General features: G+C 40.4%; 3 protein-coding genes across 13 annotated transcripts in view; 1 reads left to right on the top strand and 2 right to left on the bottom strand.

Annotated features, from left to right (window-relative positions):
• Positions 1-26,938, top strand: part of CLCC1 (chloride channel CLIC like 1) — a 39,718-nt gene extending 12,780 nt beyond the window's left edge. For 4 of the 9 annotated variants that reach the window (XM_050746074.1, XM_050746137.1, XM_050746116.1 and 1 more), the window contains exons 2-11: positions 1,071-1,200; positions 1,590-1,691; positions 3,808-3,915; positions 7,421-7,642; positions 7,863-8,003; positions 9,989-10,082; positions 11,654-11,751; positions 12,017-12,163; positions 15,580-15,921; positions 22,318-26,938. In XM_050746074.1, the coding sequence (XP_050602031.1) occupies positions 1,071-1,200; positions 1,590-1,691; positions 3,808-3,915; positions 7,421-7,642; positions 7,863-8,003; positions 9,989-10,082; positions 11,654-11,751; positions 12,017-12,163; positions 15,580-15,921; positions 22,318-22,590 (1,657 nt within the window). In that variant the 3' untranslated portion in view covers positions 22,591-26,938. The remainder of the gene's footprint in view (positions 1-1,070; positions 1,201-1,589; positions 1,692-3,807; positions 3,916-7,420; positions 7,643-7,862; positions 8,004-9,988; positions 10,083-11,653; positions 11,752-12,016; positions 12,164-15,579; positions 15,922-22,317) is intronic. The other 5 variants (XR_007717248.1, XR_007717245.1, XR_007717246.1 and 2 more) reach the window with 5 other exon arrangements.
• Positions 12,787-14,621, bottom strand: LOC126930050 (ubiquinone biosynthesis protein COQ4 homolog, mitochondrial-like). Its single transcript, XM_050746671.1, is given in 2 exon segments — positions 12,787-13,682; positions 13,685-14,621. Coding segments are annotated over 2 exon segments (795 nt in total). The 5' UTR covers positions 14,025-14,621; the 3' UTR covers positions 12,787-13,227.
• Positions 26,481-27,462, bottom strand: part of GPSM2 (G protein signaling modulator 2) — a 56,448-nt gene continuing 55,466 nt past the window's right edge. For all 3 annotated transcript variants that reach the window (XM_050745849.1, XM_050745862.1, XM_050745852.1), the window contains one exon: positions 26,481-27,175. In XM_050745849.1, coding sequence (XP_050601806.1) covers positions 26,936-27,175 — 240 coding nt within the window. In that variant the 3' untranslated portion in view covers positions 26,481-26,935. The remainder of the gene's footprint in view (positions 27,176-27,462) is intronic.

Below are 27,462 nucleotides of genomic sequence, written 5' to 3'. Positions count from 1 at the left end.
CATATAATGTAACATTTTCAAGGTTCATCTATGTTGTAGCATGGTGTCAGTACTTCATCCCTTTTTATGGCTGAATAATCTGTTGCATGGCTGTATCACGTTTCATTTATTTATCAGTTGATGGAAATTTGTTTGTTGTTGTTGTTGTTTCTGTGACGGGGTCCCACTCTGTCACCCAGGTTGGGGTACAGTGGTGTGATCTTGGCTCGCTGCAACCTCCGCCTCCCAGGCTCAAGTGATCCACCCACCTCAGCCTGCCAAGAGGCTGGGACCACAGGCTGCACTACCACACCTGGCTAATTTTCTGTTTTTTTTTTTTTTGTTGTTGCCTAGCCTGGTCTTGAGCTCCTTAGCTCAAGCAATCCACCCGCCCAAAGTGCTGGGATTACAGGCGTGAGCCACCACACCTGGCCCTGTTGATGGAAATTTGGGTTTTTCCCAAACGTTTTGGCTGTTATGAAAAATGTGGCTATAAACATTCATGTACAAGTTTTTGTGTGGACATACATTTTCATTTCTCTTGAGTATATACCTAGGAATGGAATTGCTGGGCCATGTGGAAAAATGCCTGTTTTCTTATCTCAATGAGCATGTTATGCATACATGCATGTTTTTTATATATGAATACCAATTTATTATTAATGTACCTCCTTCCTTAGTTACTATTCAGAAAGTGTTATCTTAGCTCTAGAAGGAAGTATTTTCATTATAGAACAATCTGGCTGGGTACAATGGCTCATGCCTATAGTCCTAGCAGGGTGGGAGGATCACTTGAGGCCAGGGGTTTGAGACCAGCCTGGATAACACAGACCCTGTTTCTACTAAAAATTAAAAAAAAAATTAGCCAGGCGTGGTGGCACACACCTGTAGTCCCAGCTAGCCAGGAGGATCCGTTGAGCCCGGGAGTTGGAGGATGCAGTTAGCTGTGATTGTATCACTGCACTCCAGCCTGGGCAACGGAGCAAGACCCTGTCTCTAAAATAATAATAATAATAAAACCCAAAACCCAATTTTTTAAAAAATAATTCTATTTCGTTATATATATTGAAAATTGTTTTTGCCTTATACAGGATGCTGTGTTCTTGGCTCCTTTGTGAATGTCTGTTGCTAGTAGCTGGTTATGCTCATGATGATGACTGGATTGACCCCACAGACATGCTTAACTATGACGCTGCTTCAGGAACAATGAGAAAATCGCAGGTATTAAAAAAAAAATACGTGCATGTGTGTGTAAGACCTTCTCAGTCCCATGATGGAAATAGTCTAGCTCTGTTGTTTTTCACAGAGCTATGAGGGTCATGGATCCAAGATTAGCAATTATGCAGAATATTTTCCTGACACTGTTAATCTAAAATTATTTCAAACCTACCTAGTATTGAATTTGAATGTAAAGCCCTTGAAGTAGCAAAATAATATGATTTTAGTTCTTAGTGTGTACATTTGAAACTTTTTTTGTGGTTCAGTATAATTTAAGAATATAACATGCAGAGTCATGAAATGATGAAGTCAGAATCTTAGTCTTCATTAACCAAAGGCTATTTTTGTAACTAAACTATAAAGAAATAAAATGTTTCTATACTCTGTTTTAGGCAAAATATGGTATTTCAGGGGAAAAGGATGTCAGTCCTGACTTGTCATATGCTGATGAAATATCAGAATGTTATCACAAACTTGATTCTTTAACTTATAAGGTTAGTTTTTTTCATTCATAAATTTTATATTTTTATATTATGTTAAATCGCTCTCTGCTGATACATTTGTGTTTCTAGTGTTTCCGTGTACCATATGATTTTTATAGGTCAAATTTTTCTTTGGATACTCTGACCTTGGTTTCTCATTGTTATTGTAGCTTTGGTTTTTCTAATAGTACCTTGTATTTTCCTGTAATAACATTGACATCTCTGTGTTGTAAGTATTTCTTTACCAGACTGCAGACTTCTTGGTGCAAGGAATACGTTTCATTCATCTTAATTCTCTATCACCTATCACAGTGCTGAGGCATAGTAAACTCTCAAATGTAGCAAATGAAGAAATGTGTCTATTACCAGCTTATAAGCATAAGAGTTACTCTTAAGAAGGATTATTATAATTTAGCATGTAATAGTATTCATTCCTTCACTTATCCAATCCTCTTTAAAAAAATGTAGCTAAAGAAGAGTTTACACAAAAATAAATAAGTCAAGGGATGTGAATGGAGTCGTTATTTGGTGTGGGAGCCACCTTCAATTGGCTGCGTAGGCAGGGCGAACTGGTAGCAGTGTGGAGGTAAGGAGGTAAGCCCTGGAATGGAGACGGGGGCGGGGGGGTGTCAGTGAGATCAGTGGAGGCTACAGAACTCCAGAAATGCTGAAGGTCTGAAATGAGGCAGTGATGGGTTGAAGATAAGAGGCAGGTATTAAACTTTTATGAGGTAGAGTAGGCAAATGTTGGTGGCTTAGGGAAGCGGGGCAGGTGTTAAGGGATAGGGAATTGCTAAAGAGTGAATGAGTCCCAGCTTGAGAGACTGGGAGAGTTTGTTCATTGAGATCCAGATAGAGCCCAATAAGGTCTATACCCACTTGCTTGTGATTCTTATTCAATGCGAATATTGTCTCACCTGAGTGCTTGAGAAAATGTGCTTGGATAAAATTTGCTGCGCTCCCATGATTTGAGGAAGCCACAAGAAAAAGAAAAGGAAAAAAAATTGCTTCACTTTGTGTATTATTACTGTATAGTGAGCTACACAAAAGTTTGGTTGCATAGCAAAAATGCAGAAATACCTTTTTACAGAATTTTTTTATTCCATTATTTGTGACTGGTTTAAACGTTATAAGAAACATGATTGGTAAAATGGAGTCTCGAATCCTTTCTTTTTTTTTTTCCTAAGTTGTTTCTTTAAGGTTTAGAAAATAAACTGGTTTTACAAACCTTGCCTGAGAGCAAAGGAAACTGCTGCGTCCTTCTGTGTCCTCCTCTGCTCTGTGCGCTTCTTATTTTAAGTCGGTGTGCTGCTCAGTTATTGTCGCGTTTATCCACTGACGTGCATTTCAGTGCTGAACTCGTGGTCCACACTCGGTTAAAAAATACAAGTTGATAATCACCATGTTATTTTAATGTTTGAAAAATATCCACTACCCTCAGCGACTTGCCTTCTGGGTTGGTGGTGGCAGAGCTAAGTTCGTAGGAAGTCTGCTCCGGTGTAGAATTGTGCGCTGAAGGTTTACCATGTGGATGGTACCCTGGAGAAGCTGCGGTTCCTGCCTTCCTGAGCATTCCATACAGCATGGGATGATTAATTGCTGATGAAACATTAATGAAAGGCCAAAAGTCATATGCACAGTGAAGAAATATTCTGTTGTGTCTTTCATTTCATCTTCTGGCTTCATCTTGTCTCTGTTTCTCTGCCCCTTTGTCTCTCTCTGTGTATTTATTCTGCTCTTCCCTCCTGCCCTTCCTTCCTCCTTTCTCTTGTTAAATTGTTGCTTTGGAATTAGAAAGAGGCAGATTGGTCCAGATGCTCTGCTTGTGGATCTCTGCCTCCTGGACTCATGATCTTTAGCTTTAAAGTTGTTGAAAGTCAGCAGAAAAACGCCAGGTTAGAGCTAAGTACTGGATCTGGGCTCCATGTTTGTTGCCTACTTGCCCTTTGCAAAGAGAACATGGGGAGGCAGGCCAGCTCTGCCCTGTAATGTATTATAGCTGATAAATGCAAGCTTGATCAAAACAACTAGCTCCTTACCTTGATTCCAATGGCAGCACTAGGCTAGAAACTTAACCCTTACATTATACTTTGACTCTAACTAATGTTGAATGATTTTATGGTTACAGATTGATGAGTGCGAAAAGAAAAAGAGGGAAGACTATGAAAGTCAAAGCAATCCTGTTTTTAGGAGATACTTAAATAAGATTTTAATTGAAGCTGGAAAGCTTGGACTTGTGAGTATCTGATGGTGTGATACTAATCAGAGTATTGGATATTTTTATTCATTAATTTCAAATAATATAAAGAAGTGAAAGCATCATGATGCTTTTTAACAGAGCCCACCTGACTGACTCTTTAACCAGAAGCTATTCATACAGGATTGAAGGCACTACTGTATTGCTTTGCAGTGGTCTGGTGGAAGATGAGCAGTGCAGACCGCTCTTTCTCCTTTAGTTTGTATGGATTTACTTACTCAGCTCTGTGCTCTGCTCCACCAGTTAATAGAGGTGAGGAGGTGGGGTGATAATTCTGTCCTGACCCTACTCCTGGTTTTCTCTCAGTATATGCTGAGAAAAAGAAAAATGTATTTTATGTAGTTTTTCTCCTTGTTGCTTACTGTGGTGAGTGCTGCTTTATAGACATATTGTTCATAATTGTTGTTAAAATTTCCTTTTTTTTTTTGAGACAGAGTCTCGCTCTGTTGTCCAGGCTGGAGTGCTGTGGTGCAATCTTGGCTCACTGCAACCTCTGCCTCCCAGGTTCAAACAATTCTCCCTGACTCAGCCTCCTGACTAGCTGGATTACAGGCACCTGCCACCATGCCTGGCTAATTTTTGTATTTTTAGTAGAGATGGGGTTTTGCCATGTTGGCCAGGCTGGTCTTGAACTCCTGACCTCAGGTGATCCGCTTGCCTTGACCTCCCAAAGTGCTCGGATTACAGATGTGAGCCACTGCACCCAGCCAAAATTTCTATTTTTAAGAAGTCACTGTTTTCACTTTGGGAAGTGAAAACTTCCCAGACTTAATGCATTAATTTAGTTTTAATTCACTTACCAAAGTGAAAACATCAAGAAAACGTGTAATTTAATAACTTATAACATTTAGAAAGCTCATTTAAAAGCTCATAGACTTTTTTTCCCTATTGTGTATGCCACCAGAATTGATTTAGAGAGTCAGAGACCAGCCTTTGGTCTTGATCTGGCCGTTAGCCCCACCTACCAGAAGTGGTCACAGGCAGAGCCCCGAAAATGAAAGGCCCTTGCATCAGCACAGTGTAGGCTGGCAAAACTTGCCATATACTCCATCTTCCTGGTACAGTAAGAAGTGACCAAAAGAAAAGGGAGTGTTAGATGAATAACAATGCTGCCTTATTCTGGAATTGTAGAAGCAGATGTGTTCTCAAATGTACACTCTATAATTTGAGTCTTACAGCTGTGTACAGGGTGGAACAGAACCTGGATAAGGAAACAGATGGAAACAAAAATACCTAGGATGGAAATGCTTGAAAATACTTAGCTTCTGATTTTTTTTTTTTTTTTTTTTTTTGAGACGGAGTCTTGCTCTGTTGCCCAGGCTGGAGTGCAGTGGCACAATCTTGGCTCACTGCAAGCTCCACCTCCTGGGTTCATGCCATTCTCCTGCCTCAGCCTCCCAAGTAGCTAGGATTACAGGCGCCCGCCACCATGCCTGGCTAATTTTTTGTATTTTTTTTAGTAGAGAGGGGGTTTCACCATGTTAGCCAGGATGGTCTCCATCTCCTGACCTCGTGATCTGCCTGCCTCGGCCTTCCAAAGTGCTGGGATTACAGGCATGAGCCACTGCGCCTGGCCTAGTTTCTGATTTTTAAAACATGTTAATATTAATGATGGCTTTTAAAAATGCTTACTGATGATTTGTGATAATATGTGACATTTGTTTCTTTTCTTTTCATATTTACTTTTTTATATATGTATTTTTTGAGATGGAGTCTCACTCTATCACCCAGGCTCTCGGCTTACTGCAACCTCTGCCTCCTGGGTTCAAGCTATTTTCCTGCCTCAGCCTCCCGAGTAGCTGGGATTACAGGTGCATGCCACCACGTCTGGCTAATATTTTTGTATTTGTACTAGAGACAGTATTTCACCATGTTGGCCAGGCTGGTCTCAAACTCCTGACCTCAAGTGATCTGCCTGCCTTGGCCTCCCAAAATACTGGGATTACAGGCATGAGCCACCATGCCCCGCCGTGTATTTACTGTTTGTAAAAGAAAAAGGAATTTTATTTGTATCAACTTGCTAATTAATGCAAAATTTGTTTACAGTGATTTTGCTAAGCTGAACTCACACTTACAAAGGTAGTTATAAATATATATTTTGTGGAAGCCCATTATTTTGTTGCTCTTTGAAATCCTTATTTTTCTTGTTTGTACTAATACAGATTTTAGGCTATCTGAAAACTGTTCAGCAAATGAAAAGTCATGCAGTGAATCATAAAATAAAAATGCACAGTTGATCCTCATTCTTCACAGGTTCTGTATTTATGAATCGACCTCATTAAGTCTGTGTAACCCCAAGGTCAATAATCGAGGTGTTTTGTGGTTACTCTGGGACACTGTGAAGAGTGGCAAAAAATTTGGGTTGCCTGTTGCATGCATTCCCAGCTGAGATGGAACAAGGCAACCAAAACTGTTGTCTTGTTTCAGCTCTCATACTGCAAACAAGTGTTTTTTTTTTGGGGATCTATTTAGTGGTATATTTTTTCATGCTTTTTTGAGGGGAGAGTGGTGATTATTTTTATTTTTATTTATTTTGAGACCAATCATTAAACAGCATGATTTCGTTGTTTAAAACAGCCCTCTGATGTAGTGCTGAACTGAGGTCTAGTGTTTCTAAGTGCAAGAAGGCCATGATGTACTTACAGAGAAAAGGTGTGTATTAGAGAGGTGTGTATTAGAGTCAAGCGTAAGGTATACGACAGTTGTCCATGTATTCAATGTTAATGAATGAACTATATGTATATTCAATAAGGTGTCCTTAAACAGGAATGTACAGAAACGCACATAAAACAAGGTTATGTATTGATCAATTGATAAAAATGTTATGACAGAGGTTTGCATGAACCAAACTGTATATTTATTATAGGAGTAATGGTTCAGTACTTGCTAATCGGTGTTTGAGGTGACTTTATAGACAATAACTACTGTGAATAGCAAGAATCAACTGTATTTTAGTGAAATTTACAGTATCTTTTTTTTGCACAGAGTTCTAGAATTTTTAAATGTTTTTCACCTGTATTATCTTTGGTTTTCATGTTAGCCTGTGAAGACAGGTGGATATTATTATTATTGTTTTTAAGAGACAGAGTCTTACTCTGTCTCCCAGGCTGGAGTGCAGTGGTGTGCTCATAGCTTACTGTAGCCTTGAATCCGGGGCACAGACAATTCTTCTACCTCAGCCTCCCTAGTAGGCGGGAGCCAGGTGCACACCACTGCACACAGCTGATTGTTAGAATTTTTTGTAGAGATGGGGTCTTGCTTTGTTGCCCAGGCTGGTCTTGAAGTCCTGGCTTCAAGCTGTCCTCCCACCTTGGCCTGTCAAAGCACTAGGATTATAGGTGTGAGCCACCTCGCCCAGGCTATTATACATATGAAATACTGCAAACTAATATTTAGTTCCAAATTGGCTTTTGTCTTAAAATGGTTCACCAAGTAGTAATAAAATTCTCTTTCTATTGTTTGTTTTTTGGTAAATTTAATTTAGCCTGATGAAAACAAAGGCGATATGCATTATGATGCCGAGATTATCCTTAAAAGAGAAACGTTGTTAGAAATACAGAAGTTTCTCAGTGGAGAAGACTGGAAACCAGGTGCCTTGGATGATGCACTAAGTGATATTTTAATTAATTTTAAGTTTCATGATTTTGAAACATGGAAGTGGCGATTTGAAGATTCCTTTGGAGTGGATCCATATAATGTGTTAATGGTAAGATGGGATGAGGGCAAGGGCAACGTCATTAAGTTTCCTTTTTAAAATACTTTCCAAACTCCACCATAATTATGTTAAGAACCTGTACTAAGTCACTCATGCCTTATTGATGAACAAGCCGCAAAATTGTAGAAATGATTTTGTGCATTTGAGTCCAGTTCTTTTTAGCTGCCCTGAGTGTTTTTGGTGGCTGATTTCTGCTTCTCTCTGTTTTAAGGTACTTCTTTGTCTGCTCTGCGTCGTGGTTTTAGTGGCTACCGAGCTGTGGACATATGTACGCTGGTACACTCAGTTGAGACGTGTTTTAATCATCAGCTTTCTGTTCAGTCTGGGATGGAATTGGATGTATTTATATAAGGTATTACATGGATGAAGGGTTTTACAATTTTAACACATTTATTCACAGTGAAAGAAGACTAATCTGTTGAAAGCAATCTTGCCTTGGATGTAGGTTGGAGGCAGTGACTAGAGGTGGTCCACGCTGGGGAGGAATTAAATGGACAATTCTTAGCTGACTGTTTTTTGATTCCTTGACCAGTTAGTGGGTAAAAAAGTTCAGTCCTAATTTTCATAACCCAGTTACTGTTAACATTTGGGCATGTAAGTCAGAATAAAGCTAGGTGGGTTGGGCATGGTGGCTAATGCCTGTAATCCCAGCACTTTGGGAGGCTGAGGTGGGCAGATCACTTGGTCAGGAGTTCAAGACTAGCCTGGCCAACATGGTGAAACCCCATCCTTACTAAAAATACAAAAATTAGCCGGGCCTGATGGCGTGTGCCTGTAGTCCCAGCTACTCAGCAGGCTGAGGCAGGAGAATTGCTTGAACCTGGGAGGTTGCAGTGAGCCAAGATCGTGCCCCTGCACTCCAGTCTCGGCCACAGAGTGAGGTCCTTCTCGAAAAAAGGAAGGAAAAAAAAGAATAAAGCTAGGTGGATACATTTAAAAATTCTCATGTGGGTAATTTAGGGTATGTCATTCTATTCTTTGCTAGAAATGATACCAGAATACTATCTTTTAAAAATTAGCTTATTTTTTGAGTAAGTGTTATGTTCATGGCAGAGAATGTAGAAAAGACAGATAAAAAGAAATTAATTTTAAAAATCACCTATAATTTTATCACCTAGAGAAAATCTGTCAGTAGTTTGAGGTATTTCTTTCTAGTTTTTTCTAGATTTTAATTATCTTTCAAAGTTGGGATCATACTGTATATAGAAATTTGAAAGGACCACTACTGTTCCCATCAACATAGCATAATCATTGAAAGAAAATTTTAGATCTGTCTAGCAGAGTAAGTCAAGTAGCCAATGACTTCAATGACTTCATCTGGTTAAAGCATTATGACATTTCTTTAACCTTTTGCCCTAAGTATTATAGTATCTAGAACTAATTATTTACAAATTAAACACAGATTCTATGTGGAAGGAAAGTTTGTTGAGTATTGTCACCTCAATGATTATATATTGGTCATTGTGCTGGAAATTATCCAGTGCAAAATAGGATATCATCAACTGTAAAAGAAAATGAGAAGTAGTCATTTAATTTGTATGGCTAGAACTAGTTGTTGTTGTTGTTGTTTTTGAGACCGTCTCACTCTGTCCCCCAGGCTGGAGTGCAGTAGCGAAATCTCGGCTCAGTGCAACCTCTACCTCCTGGGTTCAAGCGATTCTCCTACTTCAGCCTCCTGAGTGTCTGAGACTCCAGGCCCTTGCCATCATGCCCGGCTGAACTAATTTTTAAAAACATTATTTTTAGTAAAGTTTTCCTTTTTCATTATAATTACTTACAGAGAAGGCAATTGTAGTTAGTACTTTATGCTTACTTGTTGCATTAAGGCTGTACTTTTCCATGAACTGGAAATAGCTACTCTTTACAAATAATATGTTTTCCTATAATCCCTCCTATAATATAATATAATTTCCTATAATCACTTTGGGAGGCTGAGGTGGGCGGATCACTTGAGGTCAGGAGTTCGAGACCAGTCTGGCTAACATGATGAAACCCCATCTCTACTAAAAACACAAAAATTAGCTGGGCATGGTGGCGGGCACCTTTAATCCCAGCTACTCGGGAAGCTGAGGCAGGAGAATTGCTTGAACCTGGGAGGTAGTGGTTGCAGTGAGTAGAGATTGTGCCACTGCACACCAGCCTGGGCCACAGAGCAAGACTCCGTCTCAGGAAAAAAAGAGAAAAAATAGTAATAATATGAATTTTTTTAATTAAAACTTTTATAACAGTCTGGTTTGGATGCATGGTAAAGACACTCTTTGAATGAAGGTCTTTTGGATGTGTAGGCCTAACCTTCATGGTAACGGCCTCTCCTGGTTCCCTTGTGGTTTTGGTCAGCTAGCTTTTGCACAGCATCAGGCTGAAGTCGCCAAGATGGAGCCATTAAACAATGTGTGTGCCGAGAAGATGGACTGGACTGGAAGTATCTGGGGTAAGGTGTTTGTGCACTTGTCCTTATTTTGATAGAAATTCTGAGAATGAGAGAACATAGAACAAAGAGAATGATAAAATAACAGAGGAGGCTTTCCATGACTGAATCTTTAATATCAGAAGAACATGCAAGAAGCATTTGAGGTTTAAAACCAGTGACTTTGTATGCTCATCTAAAGTCACAGGGAAGGAATAGAAGTTGTATATATGTTGGCTCTGATATTGTCTGTCTTCCTTCATAAGACTGTGTGAAGGATCCTATGCTCGCTTTTGTTCATCTCGTCCTTTGCACAGTGTCTGGCATATTCACAATAGAAGTTTATTAAACAAGTGAATCAAGTGAATGAGTGTATATATGAATTAATATCCATCTTAAATTTAATGGCCTTATATTGACTTGTGAAATTTTATGTTATAGCTTTACTTTTTTTTTTTTAACTCTGGGAAAGATTAGTTTTTTAATTCTTTCACATTTTATAAACATTCTCATGAATGTTCACTACCTTTGGTTGTGTATATCTAGCAATGGGGATGGTTTAATAGTGTTCTAAGGCATTTTATAAATGCAAGTCCATGACTGATACAGAATTCTGCAGATGGGTTCCAAAATAAATGTTTCTTAAAAAGTTGTGGGAACTAAACCAATTCATGGCTTCAGTGGACAGTGAAATGTGTCCTCTAGCTCGGGCTAGTTTGCCAATGTATATAAGCCTGATTTGGAAAAATTAGAACTAATATTCTACTTTATTTTGTAAACTCCATGAAGAACTGACTTTTTTTTTTTTTTTTTTTGAGACGGAGTCTGGCTCTGTCACCCAGGCTGGAGTGCAGTGGCCGGATCTTAGCTCACTGCAAGCTCCGCCTCCCGGGTTTACACCATTCTCCTGCCTCAGCCTCCCGAGTAGCTGGGACTACAGGCGCCCGCCACCTCGCCCGGCTAGTTTTTTGTATTTTTAAGTAGAGACAGGGTTTCACCATGTTAGCCAGGATGGTCTCGATCTCCTGACCTCGTGATCCGCCCGTCTCGGCCTCCCAAAGTGTTGGGATTACAGGCTTGAGCCACCGTGCCCAGCCAGAACTGACTTTTTAAATAAATAATTTACTGAGGTAATTGTGGATTCACATAGTAAGAAATACTACAGAGAGGGCCGGTGTACCCTTTCCCCATTTTCCTCCAATGGTAACATCTTGCACAGCTTTAATAGTACAATATCAGAGTCAGGATATTGACTTTGATACAATCCACCAGTCTTATTTTGACTTCCCATTTTACCTGTACTCATTTGTGTTTGTGAAGCATTGCTTTTAAAGTGTTTACCTTTTAGACATTTTTATAAAATACAATTTTTTTATCTGCATAAAACATGTATAATTTGAATGGATTTTTAAAACATGATTTTGGACATAAGATGAAAAATTAAAAAGCAGCATTACAGGGAGTCTACTTAAAACAAGATAATTTAAAACTGATTGGTGGGTGGTCAGAGGGTCAAAACCAAAGTAGTGTCTTGTTTGGGAATGAAATGCAACATTAAAAGAAATGATCAGTGTTTTGTCTGTTTCTCTAAACAGAATGGTTTAGAAGTTCATGGACCTATAAGGATGACCCATGCCAAAAATACTATGAGCTCTTACTAGTCAACCCTATTTGGTTGGTCCCACCAACAAAGGTATCGCATATATTTTGTAAAAATTCCTTAAAGTAAGTCAGAAATCCCTTGTATTTTAAAGAAATTTAGTGTTTGAGTCATTTTGCAAATAAGCTTTTGTCCAACAAAAAATACTATTGCACAGTGATTTTTCACATTAAAAATGGCACAACAGCATTTTAATTTATGTAACATACTTTCAGCCTCAGTGCACAATGAATTTTGATTCATTCTGTACCTTAGCCCTGTGAGGAGAAAATTAAGTTGCTTTTCTCTCTTGTTTTAGGCACTTGCAGTTACATTCACCACATTTGTAACGGAGCCATTGAAGCACATTGGAAAAGGAACTGGGGAATTCATTAAAGCACTCATGAAGGAAATTCCAGCGCTGCTTCATCTTCCAGTGCTGATAATTATGGCATTAGCCATCCTGGTTAGTATTAATGTATTAGCACTGTCAGGCCGGGCGCAGTGGCTCACGCCTGTAATACCAGCACTTTGGGAGGCCGAGGCAGGTGGATCACAAGGTCAGGAGATCGAGACCATCCTGGCTAACACGGTGAAACCCCGTCTCTACTAAAAAAATACAAAAAATTAGTCGGGCGTGGTGGGGGGCGTCTGTAGTCCCAGCTACTTGGGAGGCTAAGGCAGGAGAATGGCGTGAACCCGGGAGGTGGAGCTTGCAGTGAGTGGAGATCGCACCACTGCCTTCCAGCCTGGGTGACAGTGCGAGACTCTGTCTCAAAAAAAAAAAAAAAAACAATGTGTGTGTGTGTGTGTGTGTGTGTGTGTGTGTGTATATATATATATATGCACTGTCAGTATTTAGCAAGATTTATATTAAATCTTAGTGTTAATATATTAATACTGGTTAGTATTAGCACTGTCAATATTTAGCAAGATTTACAGAAAAGCAATGCTGAACTTACTGGGCTTCTCTGATATTGTAAATCAGGCTAAGTCATGCTTAATGAGAAGGTGATTTTTAAGTGATACAGATTTTTTTTCCTCCCCTCCCCCCCCAAATGATACAGCTATATTATACTTACTTGTATATTTTTCTTTTTTTTTTGACCTGATGGGAGCCTTTATTCACACAGTCGCCTCCCCCTCCGCTTCTCTCTTCTCGGGCTTTTGGAATTGGGTGTAGCACTCACTCCTGTGAGGACACCCAGCCTGGCCCCCAGCAAACCTGGCTGGTTGGACGGAGTCGCAACAGGAGTGCTGCAACATCCCAGCATGAGCCCAGACGACTGATACTGTTCACGCATGGTTCTCCTTGGACAGCTGCTGGTCCCCCTGGGAGTGCCTCTGTACTGCTTGCTCCCTGTGGGGTTCGTTCTCAAGGCCACTCAGCAGTGGCTATAACAAATTATGATAAATGTTGTCCAAGGGTCAGTGTTCAAAGAAGAGGAACAAAGGTAGTCAAGGGAGCCCTCTGCCCCCAAGGGAAGCAGTAGATGGGGGAAGTAGGCCAGGCCCCGCTGGCTCAGGAACTCAGGCCAAGCCCTGGATATGCACGGGTGGTGCCGTAATGCCCAGCTCCTCCCGTAGAGCCCTCAGGGACTGCTCCCAGAGCCGCTCATAGTACAGGTTGAGGACACATGGGGCTGTGCGCCCGTTCTGAACGGCCCATGGGATCAACTCCGAGACCAGCACTTGCAGGCTCTGAGCACTGAGTTGGATCGGTCCAAAGAGAGCACCCAGGATGCACATGGGCAGGCCAGTGTGGACAGCCTCAAACCATTTCACTACCATCTCCCCCAGGATGTTGGTGGGCATCCCCAGCAGGGTGTGAAGCATGTCGTGCACCTCCCGGTATCGCTGAATCACATACGCTAGCTCCTCATCATCCACGAAGCGGGTGGGTGCTCGGGTGTCTGGGGAGACCCTATTCACATCCAGGAAACGGAGATACTCGCGACCCAGGGAGCCTTCTGGCAGGCTCTGAGGGTGGACGTCGAAATCCGGGGACGCTCCTGCAGGATCTGGGCACCCTCTGGATCCCTCCTCATCTGGTCCCTGAGGACCTTCAGGGTGCGGTGTCCTGTGGTCTCCCCTAGAACTGCGACCATGTCGTGGCGGCAGGGGTCATAGAGCGCCATTGCCGCGGAGCCGGCGGCCAGCAGCGCTTTCTGCAGCGGGGAGGTGGGGATGTGGTGCGAGTACAGCGGGCCGGCGCCGGCGCCGTCGCTCCTGGCCCGGAGAGGCATTTCTGCTGCAAGCCGCAGGAGGCCGGGAAGCCCGCGGAGCCCGCGGAGCCGGCGCAGGACAGGGCGCAGCAGAGTCGCCATGGCAGTGGGCGTCCACTTGTATATTTTTCTAATCAAGAAAGTAGTTCTCTAGTTTGATTGCATATGTAGCAGTGATTTAGAATAATACCCTCTTTTTAAATTTGTCCTTTAACCTTGGTGAATTAATACACAGGAAATAGGAAGTTGATTACTGTCTCCTTGAGAAAGGGGGCCTTCTTATTTGTAGTCTGAGTTTTTGCAGCAGTGAGAAGGGAAGAGCATTGAGTTTGACACAGAACCAGAAAGGGATGTGGAAGTACGTGGGTATGCTGAGAAGGAGTTTGGGGATCCAGGAGCAGACATTAAGAAGAAATATTACTCGTCATTCATCCATGGTCTGTTCAGTGTTTTTTTTTTTTTTTTAATCGATTTTTTAGCTATTACCCAAGTAAAGCGGTTGTTGCATAAAACCAAAAACTTAGATGTGCCAAGGGAAATTCTCTGCCCTAAGGATACAACATTCACCATCTCTATTCACTTTGAAATCGTTTCTTTTTTGGTTTTGTGTTTTGGCTTGTGATTACAGGATTATGTGGTTGGCGGGTATTTTTTTTTGTTAGGTGACATTAGTTCTATAGTCGTAGTGTAGTCTCTGAAACTGAAATTATCAGCAGAGTCTTCACCATCTGTTTTTGTTTCATGTGCTCCCTAAGGAAAGTTATGCTCTTTGACTTTGGCTGCTTCTGTCTTCAAATAGTAGTGTTTGAAAAACTAGTATAGAAATTTTCAAAGTTTCTGTTCTCAGGACCTCTTTGCAGTCTTAAAAATTGAAGCCCACAAACAGCTCTTACTTAAGGTGATTATATTTATTGATATTTACATATTAGGAGTTAAAACAAATTTAAAACATACGAGTACTGTACACGCAGGCAGGCATCTCCTGAGTCCGAGTGAGGCTGTCACTCTAGCATCTGGAATGTTCCATTGCACACTCAGGAGGGGACAGTGAAAAAGACAAATAATAATGTCTTTGTATTATGAAAAGTTTTGATCTCATAGATCCCCTGAAAGTCTCAGGTTTCCCCGCAGGGGTCCCTGAGCCACACTGTCAGGAACTGCTGCCTACTTTTTCCCATGGAATGTGAATCAAAACCTGTTGAATTTTAGCTGTAACTTAAGCTAGTTTGTATTTGTAAAAAGTAAAGGTACAGGAGATTGTTTACATAATGATATACAACTTTAAATATTTTCAGCATTTACCTTGTATGATGGGCATGAAGCTAGAAACATGAATAATTATCAGACTAGAACCTGCTAATTTAAATACCTAGGCTTCAGCCTGCCATTGTTATAGTTCGATCAAAATGTGTCTAGCTGATTAAAATATCTACTGAATAGTCAGTGATTTATTAAGCTTTATGGGCCACTTTGGCCTTGTATTAATCTAAAGAAGAGGTCTCTAATGAAAAAAAGTCAAATTAACATGTTTATGTCTATAAATGCCACAAGTAAGTTAAATTACATAATTTTGTTAGCACTCTGAATAAAATGCCTCATAACTTTTTTGTAGGTTAGCCATTAAGTCCTTAGGAAAATGTATTTCTTTTCCTTACAGAGTTTCTGCTATGGTGCTGGCAAATCAGTTCATGTGCTGAGACATGTAGGCGGTCCTGAGAGAGAACCTCCCCAGGCACTTCGGCCACGGGATAGGAGACGGCAGGAGGAAATTGATTACAGACCTGATGGTGGGGCAGGTGATGCAGAGTTCTATTATAGGGGCCAAACTGGCCCCATTGAGCAAGGCCCTTATGCTAAAACATATGAGGGTAGAAGAGAGATTTTGAGAGAGAGAGATGTTGACTTGAGATTTCAGACTGGCAACAAGAGCCCTGAAGTGCTCCGGGCATTTGATGTACCAGACGCAGAGGCACGAGAGCATCCCACGGTGGTACCCGGTGTAAGTCAGCAACTCTTTTATTTTGCTGTCCCTTCGTTACTGGTTCTAAATGCTTCTGGAAGAGTTCTGATTGTTTTTACTCTTACCCTTCACCCTTAATTATATAATGAGTGATACAGTCACTCTGTCTCTCCCCTTTCTGGTCAAAAGTTAGTTCAGCTTCCTCAGAAGAAATAAAATTAGATTTAACTTTTATGTAAAATACAATTTAACAGTAGTTTGTTAGAACAGATGGTAATTCATACAAACCTTCATAGGAAGCCAGCATGTGAGCATGACAGAAATTTCTATCTTTGAAGAGATCAGAGAGGAGGCATCACTGAAGGCCCAGAGCTCTAGGGAAGGCACTGTAGGGCCCTAAAGGATTAGCTGGATGGAAGAGTGGGCTGGGGCCAGGGATCAAAAACATTGCTTCCCCAAATCTTCGGTGTCATTGGCTGGCTAGACTATACTTTTTACCTGTAGAATGGTGAGAAGTGTTTCACCATTATCAGTCTTTTAAAGGGACATTTCCATTTCTGTTTGAGGGAGGAATTTGTATTGTCATTTGAAATGTTTAAGTTGCAACTGTTAAACCTTTGAAATAGTTATGAACATAATAGAATCTGGGAAATTATAGAATCCCTTCCCATAGAGTTCGTACAAAAATAAACACATCTACATGTATCTAGAAAACCTTAAGATGGACCAGGTGCAGTGGCTCACGCCTGTAATCCCAGCACTTTGGGAGGCCAAGGCAGGCAGATCACTTGAGGTCTGCAGTTCAAGACTAGCCTGGCCAACATGGCAAAACCCCATCTGTACTAAAAATACAAAAAAATTAGCCAGGCATTATGTGGTGCGCACCTGTAATCCCAGCTACTTGGGAGGCTGAGGCAGGAGAATTGCTTGATTCCAGGGGGTAGAGGTTGCAGTGAGCCGAGATCATACCATTGCACTCCAGCCTGGGTGACAGAGTAAGACACCGTCTCAAAAAAAACAAAAACAAAAACCAAAACAAACATAAAAACAAGACCTTAAGATGCTCCTTCCAGCTTTTATAGTTAATAATTACCTGTCACCTATCTCAGAAGTCTTCCAGTGACTTCCTGTCTCACTTGAGGGGAAAGCCAGTTATCACAATGGCCTAGAAGCCTCCTTGGTCTCCCCTTCCCCCACATCCACTACCTCTCTGGTCACCTCTTCTTCCTCCATGCTCACTCTACTTCAGCCACAAGGGCTCCTGACTGTTCCTTGAACTGAGAGCCTTTGTACCTCCTGTTCATTTGCTCTACAGTATTCATTCATATATCATATGGTTACTGTCTTCAGGCCTTTACTCATTTTTATTATTTTTGGAGACAAGGTCTCACTCTGTGGTCAAGGCTGGAATTCAGTGATCTTAGCTCATTGCAGCCTCAAAATCCTGGGCTCAAGCGATTCTTTTGCCTCAGCCTTCCTAGTAACTAGGACTATAGGCATATACCACCATGCCTGGCTAATATTTATTTTTTGTAGAGATGGGGTCTTGCTGTTACCCAGGCTGGTCTCAAACTCCTGGCCTCAAGCAGTCTTCTCACCTTGGCCTCCCAAAGTTATGGGATTACAGGCATATACCACCATGCCTAGCCATATCATGCTTTTTTTTTTTTTTTTTAAATTATTTTTTATTATGCTTTAAGTTCTAGGGTAAATGTGCACAACGTGCAGGTGTGTTCATATGTATACATGAGCCATGTTGGTGTGCTGCACCCATTAACTCATCATTTACATTAGGTATATCTCCTAATGCTATCTCTCCCTTCTCCCCTACCCCATGACAGGCCCCAGTGTGTGATGTTCCCCTTCCTGTGTACAAGTGATCTCATGGTTCAATTCCCACCTATGAGTGAGAACATGCGGTGTTTGGTTTTCTGTTTTTGCGATAGTTGGCTGAGAATGATGGTTCCCAGCTGCATCCATGTCCCTACAAAGGACATGAACTCATCCTTTTTTATGGCTGCATAGTAGTCCGTGGTGTATACGTGCCACATTTTCTTAATCCAGTCGGCATTGATGAACATTTGGGTTGGTTCCAAGTCTTTGCTATTGTGAATAGTGCCGCAATAAACATACGTGTGCATGTGTCTTTATAGCAGCATGATTTATAATCCTTTGGGTATATACCCAGTAATGGGATGGCTGGGTCAAATCGTATTTCTAGTTCTAGATCCTTGAGGAATCACCACAGTCTTCCACAATGGTTGAAGTAGTTTACAGTCCCACCAACAGTGTAAAAGTGTTCCTGTTTCTCCACATCTTCTCCAGCACCTGTTGTTTCCTGCCTTTTTAATGATCGCCATTCTAACTGGTGTGAGATGGTATCTCATTGTGGTTTTGATTTGCATTTCTCTGATGGCCAGTGATGATGAGCATTTTTTCATGTGTGTGTTGGTTGCATAAATGTCTTCTTTTGAGAAGTGTCTGTTCATATCCTTTGCCCACTTTTTGATGGGGTTTTTTTCTTCTAAATTTGTTTGAGTTCTTTGTAGGTTCTGTATATTGGCCCTTCTCAGATGAGTAGATTGCAAAATTTTTCTCCCATTCTGTAGGCTGCCTGTTCACTCTGATGGTAGTTTCTTCTGCTGTGCAGAAGCTCTGTAGTTTAATTGAATTCCAGTTGTCAATTTTGGCTTTTGTTGCCATTGCTTTTGGTGTTTTAGTCATGAAGTCCTTGCCCATGCCTAAGTCCTCAATGGTATTGCCTAGGTTTTCTTCTAGAGATTTTATGGTTTTAGGTCTAACATTTAAGTCTCTAATCCATCTTGAATTAATTTTTGTATAAGGTGTAAGGAAGGGATCCAGTTTCAGCTTTCTACATATGGCTAGCCAGTTTTCCCAGTACCATTTATTAAATAGGGAATCCTTTCCCCATTTCTTGTTTTTGTCAGGTTTGTCAAAGATCAGATGGTTGTAGATGTGTGGCATCATTTCTGAGGGCTCTGTTCTGTTCCATTGGTCTGTATCTCTGTTTTGGTACCAGTACCATGCTGTTTTGGTTACTGTAGCCTTGTAGTATAGTTTGAAGTCAGGTAGCATGAGGCCTCCAGCTTTGTTCTTTTGGCTTAGGATTGTCTTGGCAATGTGGGCTCTTTTTTGGTTCCATATGAACTTTAAAGTAGTTTTTTTCCAATTCTGTGAAGAAAGTCATTGGTGGCTTAATGGGGATGGCATTGAATCTGTAAATTCCCTTGGGCAGTATGACCATTTTCACAATATTGATTCTTCCTATCCATGAGCATGGAATGTCCTTCCATTTGTTTGTGTCCTCTTATTTCATTGAGCAGTGATTTGTAGTGGTCCTTCACATCCCTTGTAAGTTGGATTCCTAGGTATTTTATTCTATTTGAAGCAATTGTGAATAGGAGTTCACTCATGATTTGGATCTCTGTTATTGGTGTATAAGAATGCTTGTGATTTTTGCACCTTGATTTTGTATCCTGAGACTTTGCTGAAGTTGCTTATCAGCTTAAGGAGATTTTGGGCTGAGACAATGGGGTTTTCTAAATACACAATCATGTCATCTGCAAACAGGGACAATTTGACTTCCTCTTTTCCTAATTAAATACACTTTATTTCTTTCTCCTGCCTGATTGCCCTGGCCAGCACTTCCAACACTATGTTGAATAGGAGTGGTGAGAGAGGGCATCCCTGTCTTGTGCCAGTTTTCAAAGGGAATGCTTCCAGTTTTTGCCCATTCAGTATGATATTGGCTGTGGGTTTGTCATAAATAGCTCTTATTATTCTGAGATACGTTCCATCAATATCGAATTTACTGAGAGTTTTTAGCATGAAGGGCTGTTGAATTTTGTCAAAGGCCTCTTCTGCATCTATTGAGATAATCATGTGGTTTTTGTCTTTGGTTCTGTTTGTATGCTGGATTACATTTATTGATTTGTGTATGTTGAACCAGCCTTGCATCACAGGGATGAAGTCTGCTTGATCATGGTGGATAAGCTTTTTGATGTGCTGCTGGATTTGGTTTGCCAGTATTTTATTGAGGATTTTTGCATCGTTGTTCATCAGGGATACTGGTCTAAAATTTTCTTTTTTTGTTGTGTATCTACCAGGCTTTGGTATCAGGATGATGCTGGCCTCATAAAATGAGGTAGGGAGGATTCCCTCTTTTTCTATTGATTGGAATCGTTTCAGAAGGAATGGTACCAGCTCCTCCTTGTACCTCTGGTAGAATTCTGCTGTGAATCCGTCTGGTCCTGGACTTTTTTTGGTTGGTAGGCTATTATTACCTCAATTTCAGAGCCCATTATTGGTCTATTCAGGGATTCAGCTTCTTCCTGGTTTAGTCTTGGGAGAGTGTATGTGTCCAGGAATTTATCCATTTCTTCTAGGTTTTCTAAGGTATTTGCGTAGAGATGTTATAGTATTCTCTGATGGTAGTTTGTATTTCTGTGGGGTCGGTGGTGATATCCCCTTTATCATTTTTAATTGCGTCGATTTGATTTTTCTCTTTTTCTTCTTTATTAGTCTTGCTAGCGGTCTATCAATTTTGTTGATCTTTTCAAAAAACCAGCTCCTGGATTCATTGATTTTTTTGGAGGGTTTTTTGTGTCTCTATCTCCTTCAGTTCTGCTCTGATCTTAGTTATTTCTTGCCTTCTGCTAGCTTTTGAATGTGTTTGCTCTTGCTTCTCTAGTTCTTTTAATTGTGATATTAGGGTGTCAATTTTAGATCTTTCCTGCTTTCTCTTGTGGGCATTTAGTGCTATAAATTTCCCTCTACACACTGCTTTAAGTGTCCCAGAGATTCTGGTATGTTGTATCTTTATTCTCATTGGTTTCAAAGAACATCTTTATTCTGCCTTTATTTCGTTATGTACCCAGTAGTCATGCAGGAGCAGGTTGTTCAGTTTCCATGTAGTTGAGCGGTTTTGAGTGAGTTTCTTAATACTGAGTTCTAGTTTGATTGCACTGTGGTCTGAGAGACAGTTTGTTATAATTTCTGTTCTTTTACATTTGCTGAGGAGTGCTTTTCTTCCAACTATGTGGTCAGTTTTGGAATAAGTGTGATGTGGTGCTGAGAAGAATGTATATTCTGTTGATTTGGGGTGGAGAGTTCTGTAGATGTCTATTAGGTCCACTTGGTGCAGAGCTGAGTTCAATTTCTGGATATCCTTGTTAACTTTCTGTCTCTCGTTGATCTGTCTAATGTTGACAGTGGCGTGTTAAAGTCTCCCATTATTATTATGTGGGAGTCTAAGTCTCTTTGTAAGTCTCTAAGGACTTGCTTTATGAATCTGGATGCTCTTGTATTGGGTGCATATATATTTAGGATAGTTAGCTCTTCTTGTTGAATTGATCCCTTTACCATTATGTAATGGCCTTGTCTCTCCTCATCTTTGTTGGTTTAAAATCTGTTTTATCAGAGACTAGGATTGCAACCTCTGCCTTTTTTTGTTTTCCATTTGCTTGGTAGATCTTCCTCCATCCCTTTATTTTCAGCCTTTGTGTGCCTCTGCACGTGAGATGGGTCTTGACTTTTTATCCAATTTGCCAGTCTGTGTCTTTTAATTGGAGCATTTAGCCCATTTACATTTAAGGTTAATATTGTTATGTGTGAACTTGATCCTGTCATTATGATGTTAGCTGGTTATTTTGCTTGTTAGTGGATGCAGTTTCTTCGTAGCATTGATGGTCTTTACATTTTGGCATGTTTTTGCAGTGGCTGGTACTGATTGTTCCTTTCCACGTTTAGCGCTTCCTTCAGGAGCTCTTGTAAGGCAGGCCTGGTGGTGACAAAATCTCTCAGCATTTGCTTGTCTGTAAAGGATTTTATTTCTCCTTCACTTACAAAACTTTAAGTTTGGCTGGATGACATATCACATTTTCAGACCACCCTGATTTAAACTATAATTTGACCCTACCAGCCCACCCCACATTCAGCAGTCATATCTTCTCTACTTTTTTTACATAGCCTCTTTAATTCAACATATATATCATACTTGTGTGATTTTCTTCTAACCTAAATATAAGTTCCAGTGAGAACAGTTTTATGTATTTTGTTCCTGCTGTATCTCTAACACCTAGAACTTAATATATGCTCAATAAATATTTGTCAAATGAATTATTCTCACCAGGCTAGAGATGTTAACAATACTGATGACCAATTCTCTTGACGCCTTCTAAGCTGGGCCACTAGACCACCCAGTAGGCCCTAAGTGTTCCCACTCCTCCATGGGAGTACAGTGGAGTTTGGTGAGGTATAATAACATTTACATAATTATAACTTAGCACTGGACCCTGGATTTGAAAGAGTTTGGAGCTTGCTACAACAGATTAGGGTGGGAACTTTTTAGATATGTTTGATTACTGAGACTTCACATTACATCAAACAGTTAAAATGTAATTTTGTACTTTATAGCAGAAATCACCTGTTTTGGATACAAAGCCCAAGGAGATAGGTGGAATCCTGGGGGAAGGCACACTGAAAGAAAGCAGTACTGAAAGCAGCCAGTCTGCCAAGCCTGTCTCTGGCCAAGACACATCGGGGAATACAGAAGGTTCACCTGCAGTGGAAAAGGCCCAGCTCAAGTCTGAAGCCGTGGGCAGCCCAGACCAAGGCAGCACATACAGCCCCACAAGTGGTATGGCTGGACCATGTGGACAGGATCCAGTCAGCAGCCCCTGTGGCTAGAGGAACACCAGCACAAACGACAGCCTCAAGTCTCCTCCGAGCTCTGTAAAGTATACTCTTCACTCTCTTTCTCTTCTCTGCAAGTATTCTGATTACTACAAAGGTGCCAACTTCAACATTCACATTTTTACTGACAATTAGAATTAACAAACACATGTATGTATATAAAAGCTTTTAATTTCATCTTCTCTTTGATATTTACATCCCATAAAGTAGGAAGTGTTTAAGATGAACAGATGGCAGGCATCACTGATTCTGGATAGTTAAGGAGACCAGTTTGAATTGGGGACATTGAAAAAGAAATTTTATTGTTATAGGCACTTACAGGAACCCACTAACCAACTTACGTTGCCTAGTGGAATCCACTAGAGTTCAGGCCACCCACTTGGTGCCTCCAGCATCTTCATGCAGCCATGGAGTGTCGTTACCAGGATCAGTCTGACTGACACCTCAGCTTGTCTCTATGTAGCCTGCCCACAGGTCATTGTGGCTTCGTAGTTTCATCTTTTCTGCAGCTATTACTACACCTGCATCCTTATTGTCACTTTTACTTTATGTTTACTTAGAGAAAACTGAAGACTGCCAGGGCAATTTAGATAACATTGGTAATCTGTTTTACAGAGTCAGTCGACTGAAAATGACATTATTCTTTTCCCCCACCAAATGAAGTATATGGGCTTTTTATAAGACCTATTTTTCATGTTACTCAGAATCCTAGCATATTATCATATCTTAATTTATATTATAGCAGATCATATTGTCTTGTCCATAGGAAGTTTGCATTTTTAGAAATCTGTACACAGAGAATACCATAATGAGGAAGAAAAGTTGGGTGTCTTCCTTAACTGCAGACAGGACATCAGTCAGCACTTTACATTAGTCTTTCTTATTATCAAAAGCATTCCTCATTTTAAACTGTTTAAAAAGCAATTCATAAATTTTGTACCTGTCCTTAGCAGATTTCACAGACATCAGGTGTCCTTCGTTTTAACCATATTCACACTATAAGATTTCACAGACATCAGGTGTCCTTTGTTTTAACCATATTCACACTACAAGATTTCACAGACATCAGGTGTCCTTTGTTTTAACCATATTCACACTACAAGTTATGTTCAACTGCTTACTAAAAATGATACCAGTCAGGAATAAAGTCTTTAAATTTTCATGCAGATATTTGTATCCCAAGCACTTGCTTTTTCATTTTAATACGAAATGCAGAATGCACATTTTTGGATCCAGGAAGTGTTACTTATGTGCCTGTAACAATTTAATTTTAGGCCAGGCGCAGTGGCTTATGCTTACAATCCCAGCATTTTGGGAGGTCGAGGGAGGATGATGGCTTAAGCTCAGGAGTTCAAGGCTATCTACTAAAAATAAAACTAGCCAGGCATGGTGGTACACACCTGTAGTCCCAGCCACTTGGAGGGCTGAGAGAAGAAGATGGCGAGGTGGCAGTGAGTTATGATCTAGCCACTGTACTCCAGCCTGGGTGACAGGGCAAGACCTTGTCTCAAAAAAAATTATACATGTTAATATATTCTAGTTTAATATTGCAAACATCTTTAGTATTTCATCAGAAAGGTTATTTTTTCTAAGAAGTGCAAAAGGATTTTAAGATTTTTAACACAGAGGGCATATAACAAATGAATCCTGACAGACACCTGCAGTTTAGAATAAATTTGTGAACATCCATGCATATAAAGTAGTCCTCTGGGGACAAGACATGTTCACACTGACCCCAAGGTGAGAGCTGTCTTTTGAACTGTGATCCGACTCTGAAAAGTAGTGAATGCCCCAGGTGATAGACTGTAACTGTGAATGGAATTAAAGCTGCTTGCATGCCTTTTAATCCAAAAACAAATTCTTTTAAATTTTAAATAAAATTTCACCTCTGTATTCTTTCATTACAGATATCCATTTGGGGATGAAATCTACTTTGACAGCTAGCAAGGCAACGTGCAGCTGCTGTTGAATGACGACAGCAATTCAGGAAAGACTTAAATATGAAAGCAAATTGAACACATCAGGGCCAGTTTATTATCAGAAAAGAGATAAGGCTTATTGACTAGCCAATATGTCATTAAAATTAAGGTTTATAGTGTGAAGCTTTTTTAAAATTTAATTTTGAGAGTTTTGCTCTGTCGCCCAGGCTGGAGTGCAGTGGCGCAACCTCGGCTCACTGCAACCTCCACCTCCCAGGTTCAAGCGATTCTCCTGCCTCAGCCTCCCAAGTAGGTGGGATTACAGGTGTGCGTCACCATGCCTGGCTAATGTTTGTATTTTTAGTAGAGACGGGGTTTCGTCAGGCTGGTCTCGAACTCCTGACCTCAAGTGATCTGCCCTTGTCGGCCTCCCAAAGTGTTGGGATTACAGGCGTGAGCCATCGTGCCCAGCCTATATAGTGTGAAGCTTTTAGGAAAATCAGAACAGGGTAGATAGACAGCTATTAAAAACAATGTTTAAATGGAATAATGTTGAATGTTTACAGGCTGTAAGAACTATTATATACACAAAATAAACTTTTTACATTGTGGTTTGGTATACTGTCTTACTGAATTTTCTTATAAGAACCCCATGAAACTTACCTGAGTTTTAAAAATGCTATCCAGGACATCACACCTTATAGTATACGTAAAACATAATGTAATCCAGGTTTTAATTTAGTACTTTTTGTTTTTTGGCTGAGCACTTTAATTCCAGATTATGACTCTCTCTTTAAAAAACATTGGCCATTTAGATAAATATTTCTATTTGCCCATTCAAATCACCTGAATGACTTTTTGAAAGAATAGGGGTCCACATCCCCAGATCCCATCCCAGCTGTGCACAGTCAGAAGCAAGGAGAGTGGAACAAGTTGGCAACTTGTTCCAAGCATGGGCTTTTGCAGTCTGTGATGCAGTGTTACTCCAGGCCCTGGTCTGTCCCATACTTGTCTTTTGCTACAGTTACTTTGTTATCCCCTTGTAAACTGCCTTCAGTATCTGGGATAAGGAAGACAAGGCTTAATGACAACTAATGTTCTAGCTGACATCTTTTATACTTAATTTTTGTGAGTTTTCATCTGTTTTCTATTTATGTGTCCTAGGTTCTTGACCTAACCATATGGTGCTTTTTGTTTTTTTTATATTGGGACTTAGAAAAGTTTGTTTTACAGCAGTATTATGGAACAGAAGAGACCATTTTATAGCCCAAACAAATAGCCCAAAACACACAAAAGATACTTGTTTTCTAGAGACAGGGTCTTTTTCTGTCACCCAGGCTGGCGTGCAGCCTCCACCTCCTGGGCTCAAGTGGTCCTCCTGGCTCAGCCTCTTAAGTAGTTGGGACTACAGGTGTGTGCCAGCATGCTTGCTATCTTTTTTCTTTTTTTTTTTTTTTTTTTGAGACAGAGTCTTGCTTTTTCACCCAGGCTGGACTCCAGTGGCTGGTCTTGGCTCACTGCAGTCTCAGCCTCCCAGGGGTTCAAGCGATTCTCTTGCCTCAGCCTCCCAAGTAGCTGAAACTACATGCATGCCACCATGGCCAGCTAATTTTTGTATTTTTAGTAGAGATGGGGTTTCGCCATGTTGGCCACGAAGGTCTCAAACTCCTGACCTCAAGTGATCCACCCACGTAGGCCTCCCAAATGCTGGGATTACAGGCATGAGCCACCGCGCCTGGCTGCTGATTTATTTTTTGTAGACATGGGGGTCTTACTATGTTGCCCAGGTTGGTCTTGAACTCCTAGCCTTAAGCAATCCTCCTGCCTCAGCCTCCCAAAGTGCTGGGATTACAGGCATGAGCCACCATGCCCAGCCCAAGAAGCAGAGTTTCTTTTATACTGACTGGCCTAAAAAATATTGAAAACAGATTTTCATGGAGAAAAAAAAAAAAACTAGATTTTTAATAAGACTATTTTATATGCTTTTTTACATTGATCAAGTACATTATTTTTACTAAACAGCATTGTTTCCCACTACATCCATGGTTATGTGTAAAAAAAAATGCCATTGTCAAGATTTTAAAAAATTATTTCCATAAGAGGATTAAATTCTAATCTATGATTCACTTAACTTCCTACTTTACAAACACTAGGTAAAGTAACCTAACAAGCTGCCAAAGAACACATCCCAAGTAATCACAGATGATGAAGCACCTTTACAGGACACCTCCACCCTCAAACATGCGCGTGTCCAGAGAAGTAGTAATGCCTTAATAGACTACTGAAGGTTAACTATTTACATTATTCTAAAAATATTTTAAGCTGTATTACAGTGCTATAAATTCTCCTTTTAAGGAAAAAATTAATAGATTGTTTCCTTACCGTGTTCTGAAAGGAAAAAAAAAATACATCTATAGTAACTAGTGGTCTGCTGATTTTTTCCCTGAATTTTTAAACTCCAACAAAGCATTACTTTGCAAAAAGTCCTTTAGCCCAAAGTCAGTGTCTCTGTTTTGATCTCTTTGTAAAAGAACTCTCTGTTCATCCATTCTCTTTGCCTGGGACCGTAAAATAAGGCTGAAAAAGTCTTCATCTGGTACTGTCGGACCCTTTGTGGTAGCAGGTGGTGGAGCACATCTTTGATCATCTAATCTGGATCCCTAAAAGTGTATGAGAAAGAGATTAAAAGACATCCTGTGGGAAAGAAAGCACCAAGCTATGTTATATCTCTGTCAGTCATACCAAGAAAACACAGTTGTAAACTTATTTGGGGCTTCTCAGAAATTAATCTTTGTTTTTACATTGTTTTCTTTAGTTCCCAGCCTGATTTCTGAAATAAATTAATCTTTAAACCTGAAACTGCATACAATTTTTCCTTTAAAATGACTTATATAGGTATAGCTGCTTCATGGGTTTAGTAAGTGCATTATATTAAGTCATACTGTTT

This window comes from Macaca thibetana, chromosome 1 (genome assembly GCF_024542745.1).
Source record: "Macaca thibetana thibetana isolate TM-01 chromosome 1, ASM2454274v1, whole genome shotgun sequence".
In the NCBI taxonomy this organism is placed as follows: domain Eukaryota; kingdom Metazoa; phylum Chordata; class Mammalia; order Primates; family Cercopithecidae; genus Macaca; species Macaca thibetana.
The sequence above is the reverse complement of the archived record's forward strand: the minus strand, read 5'-3'. Positions and strand labels throughout refer to the sequence as shown.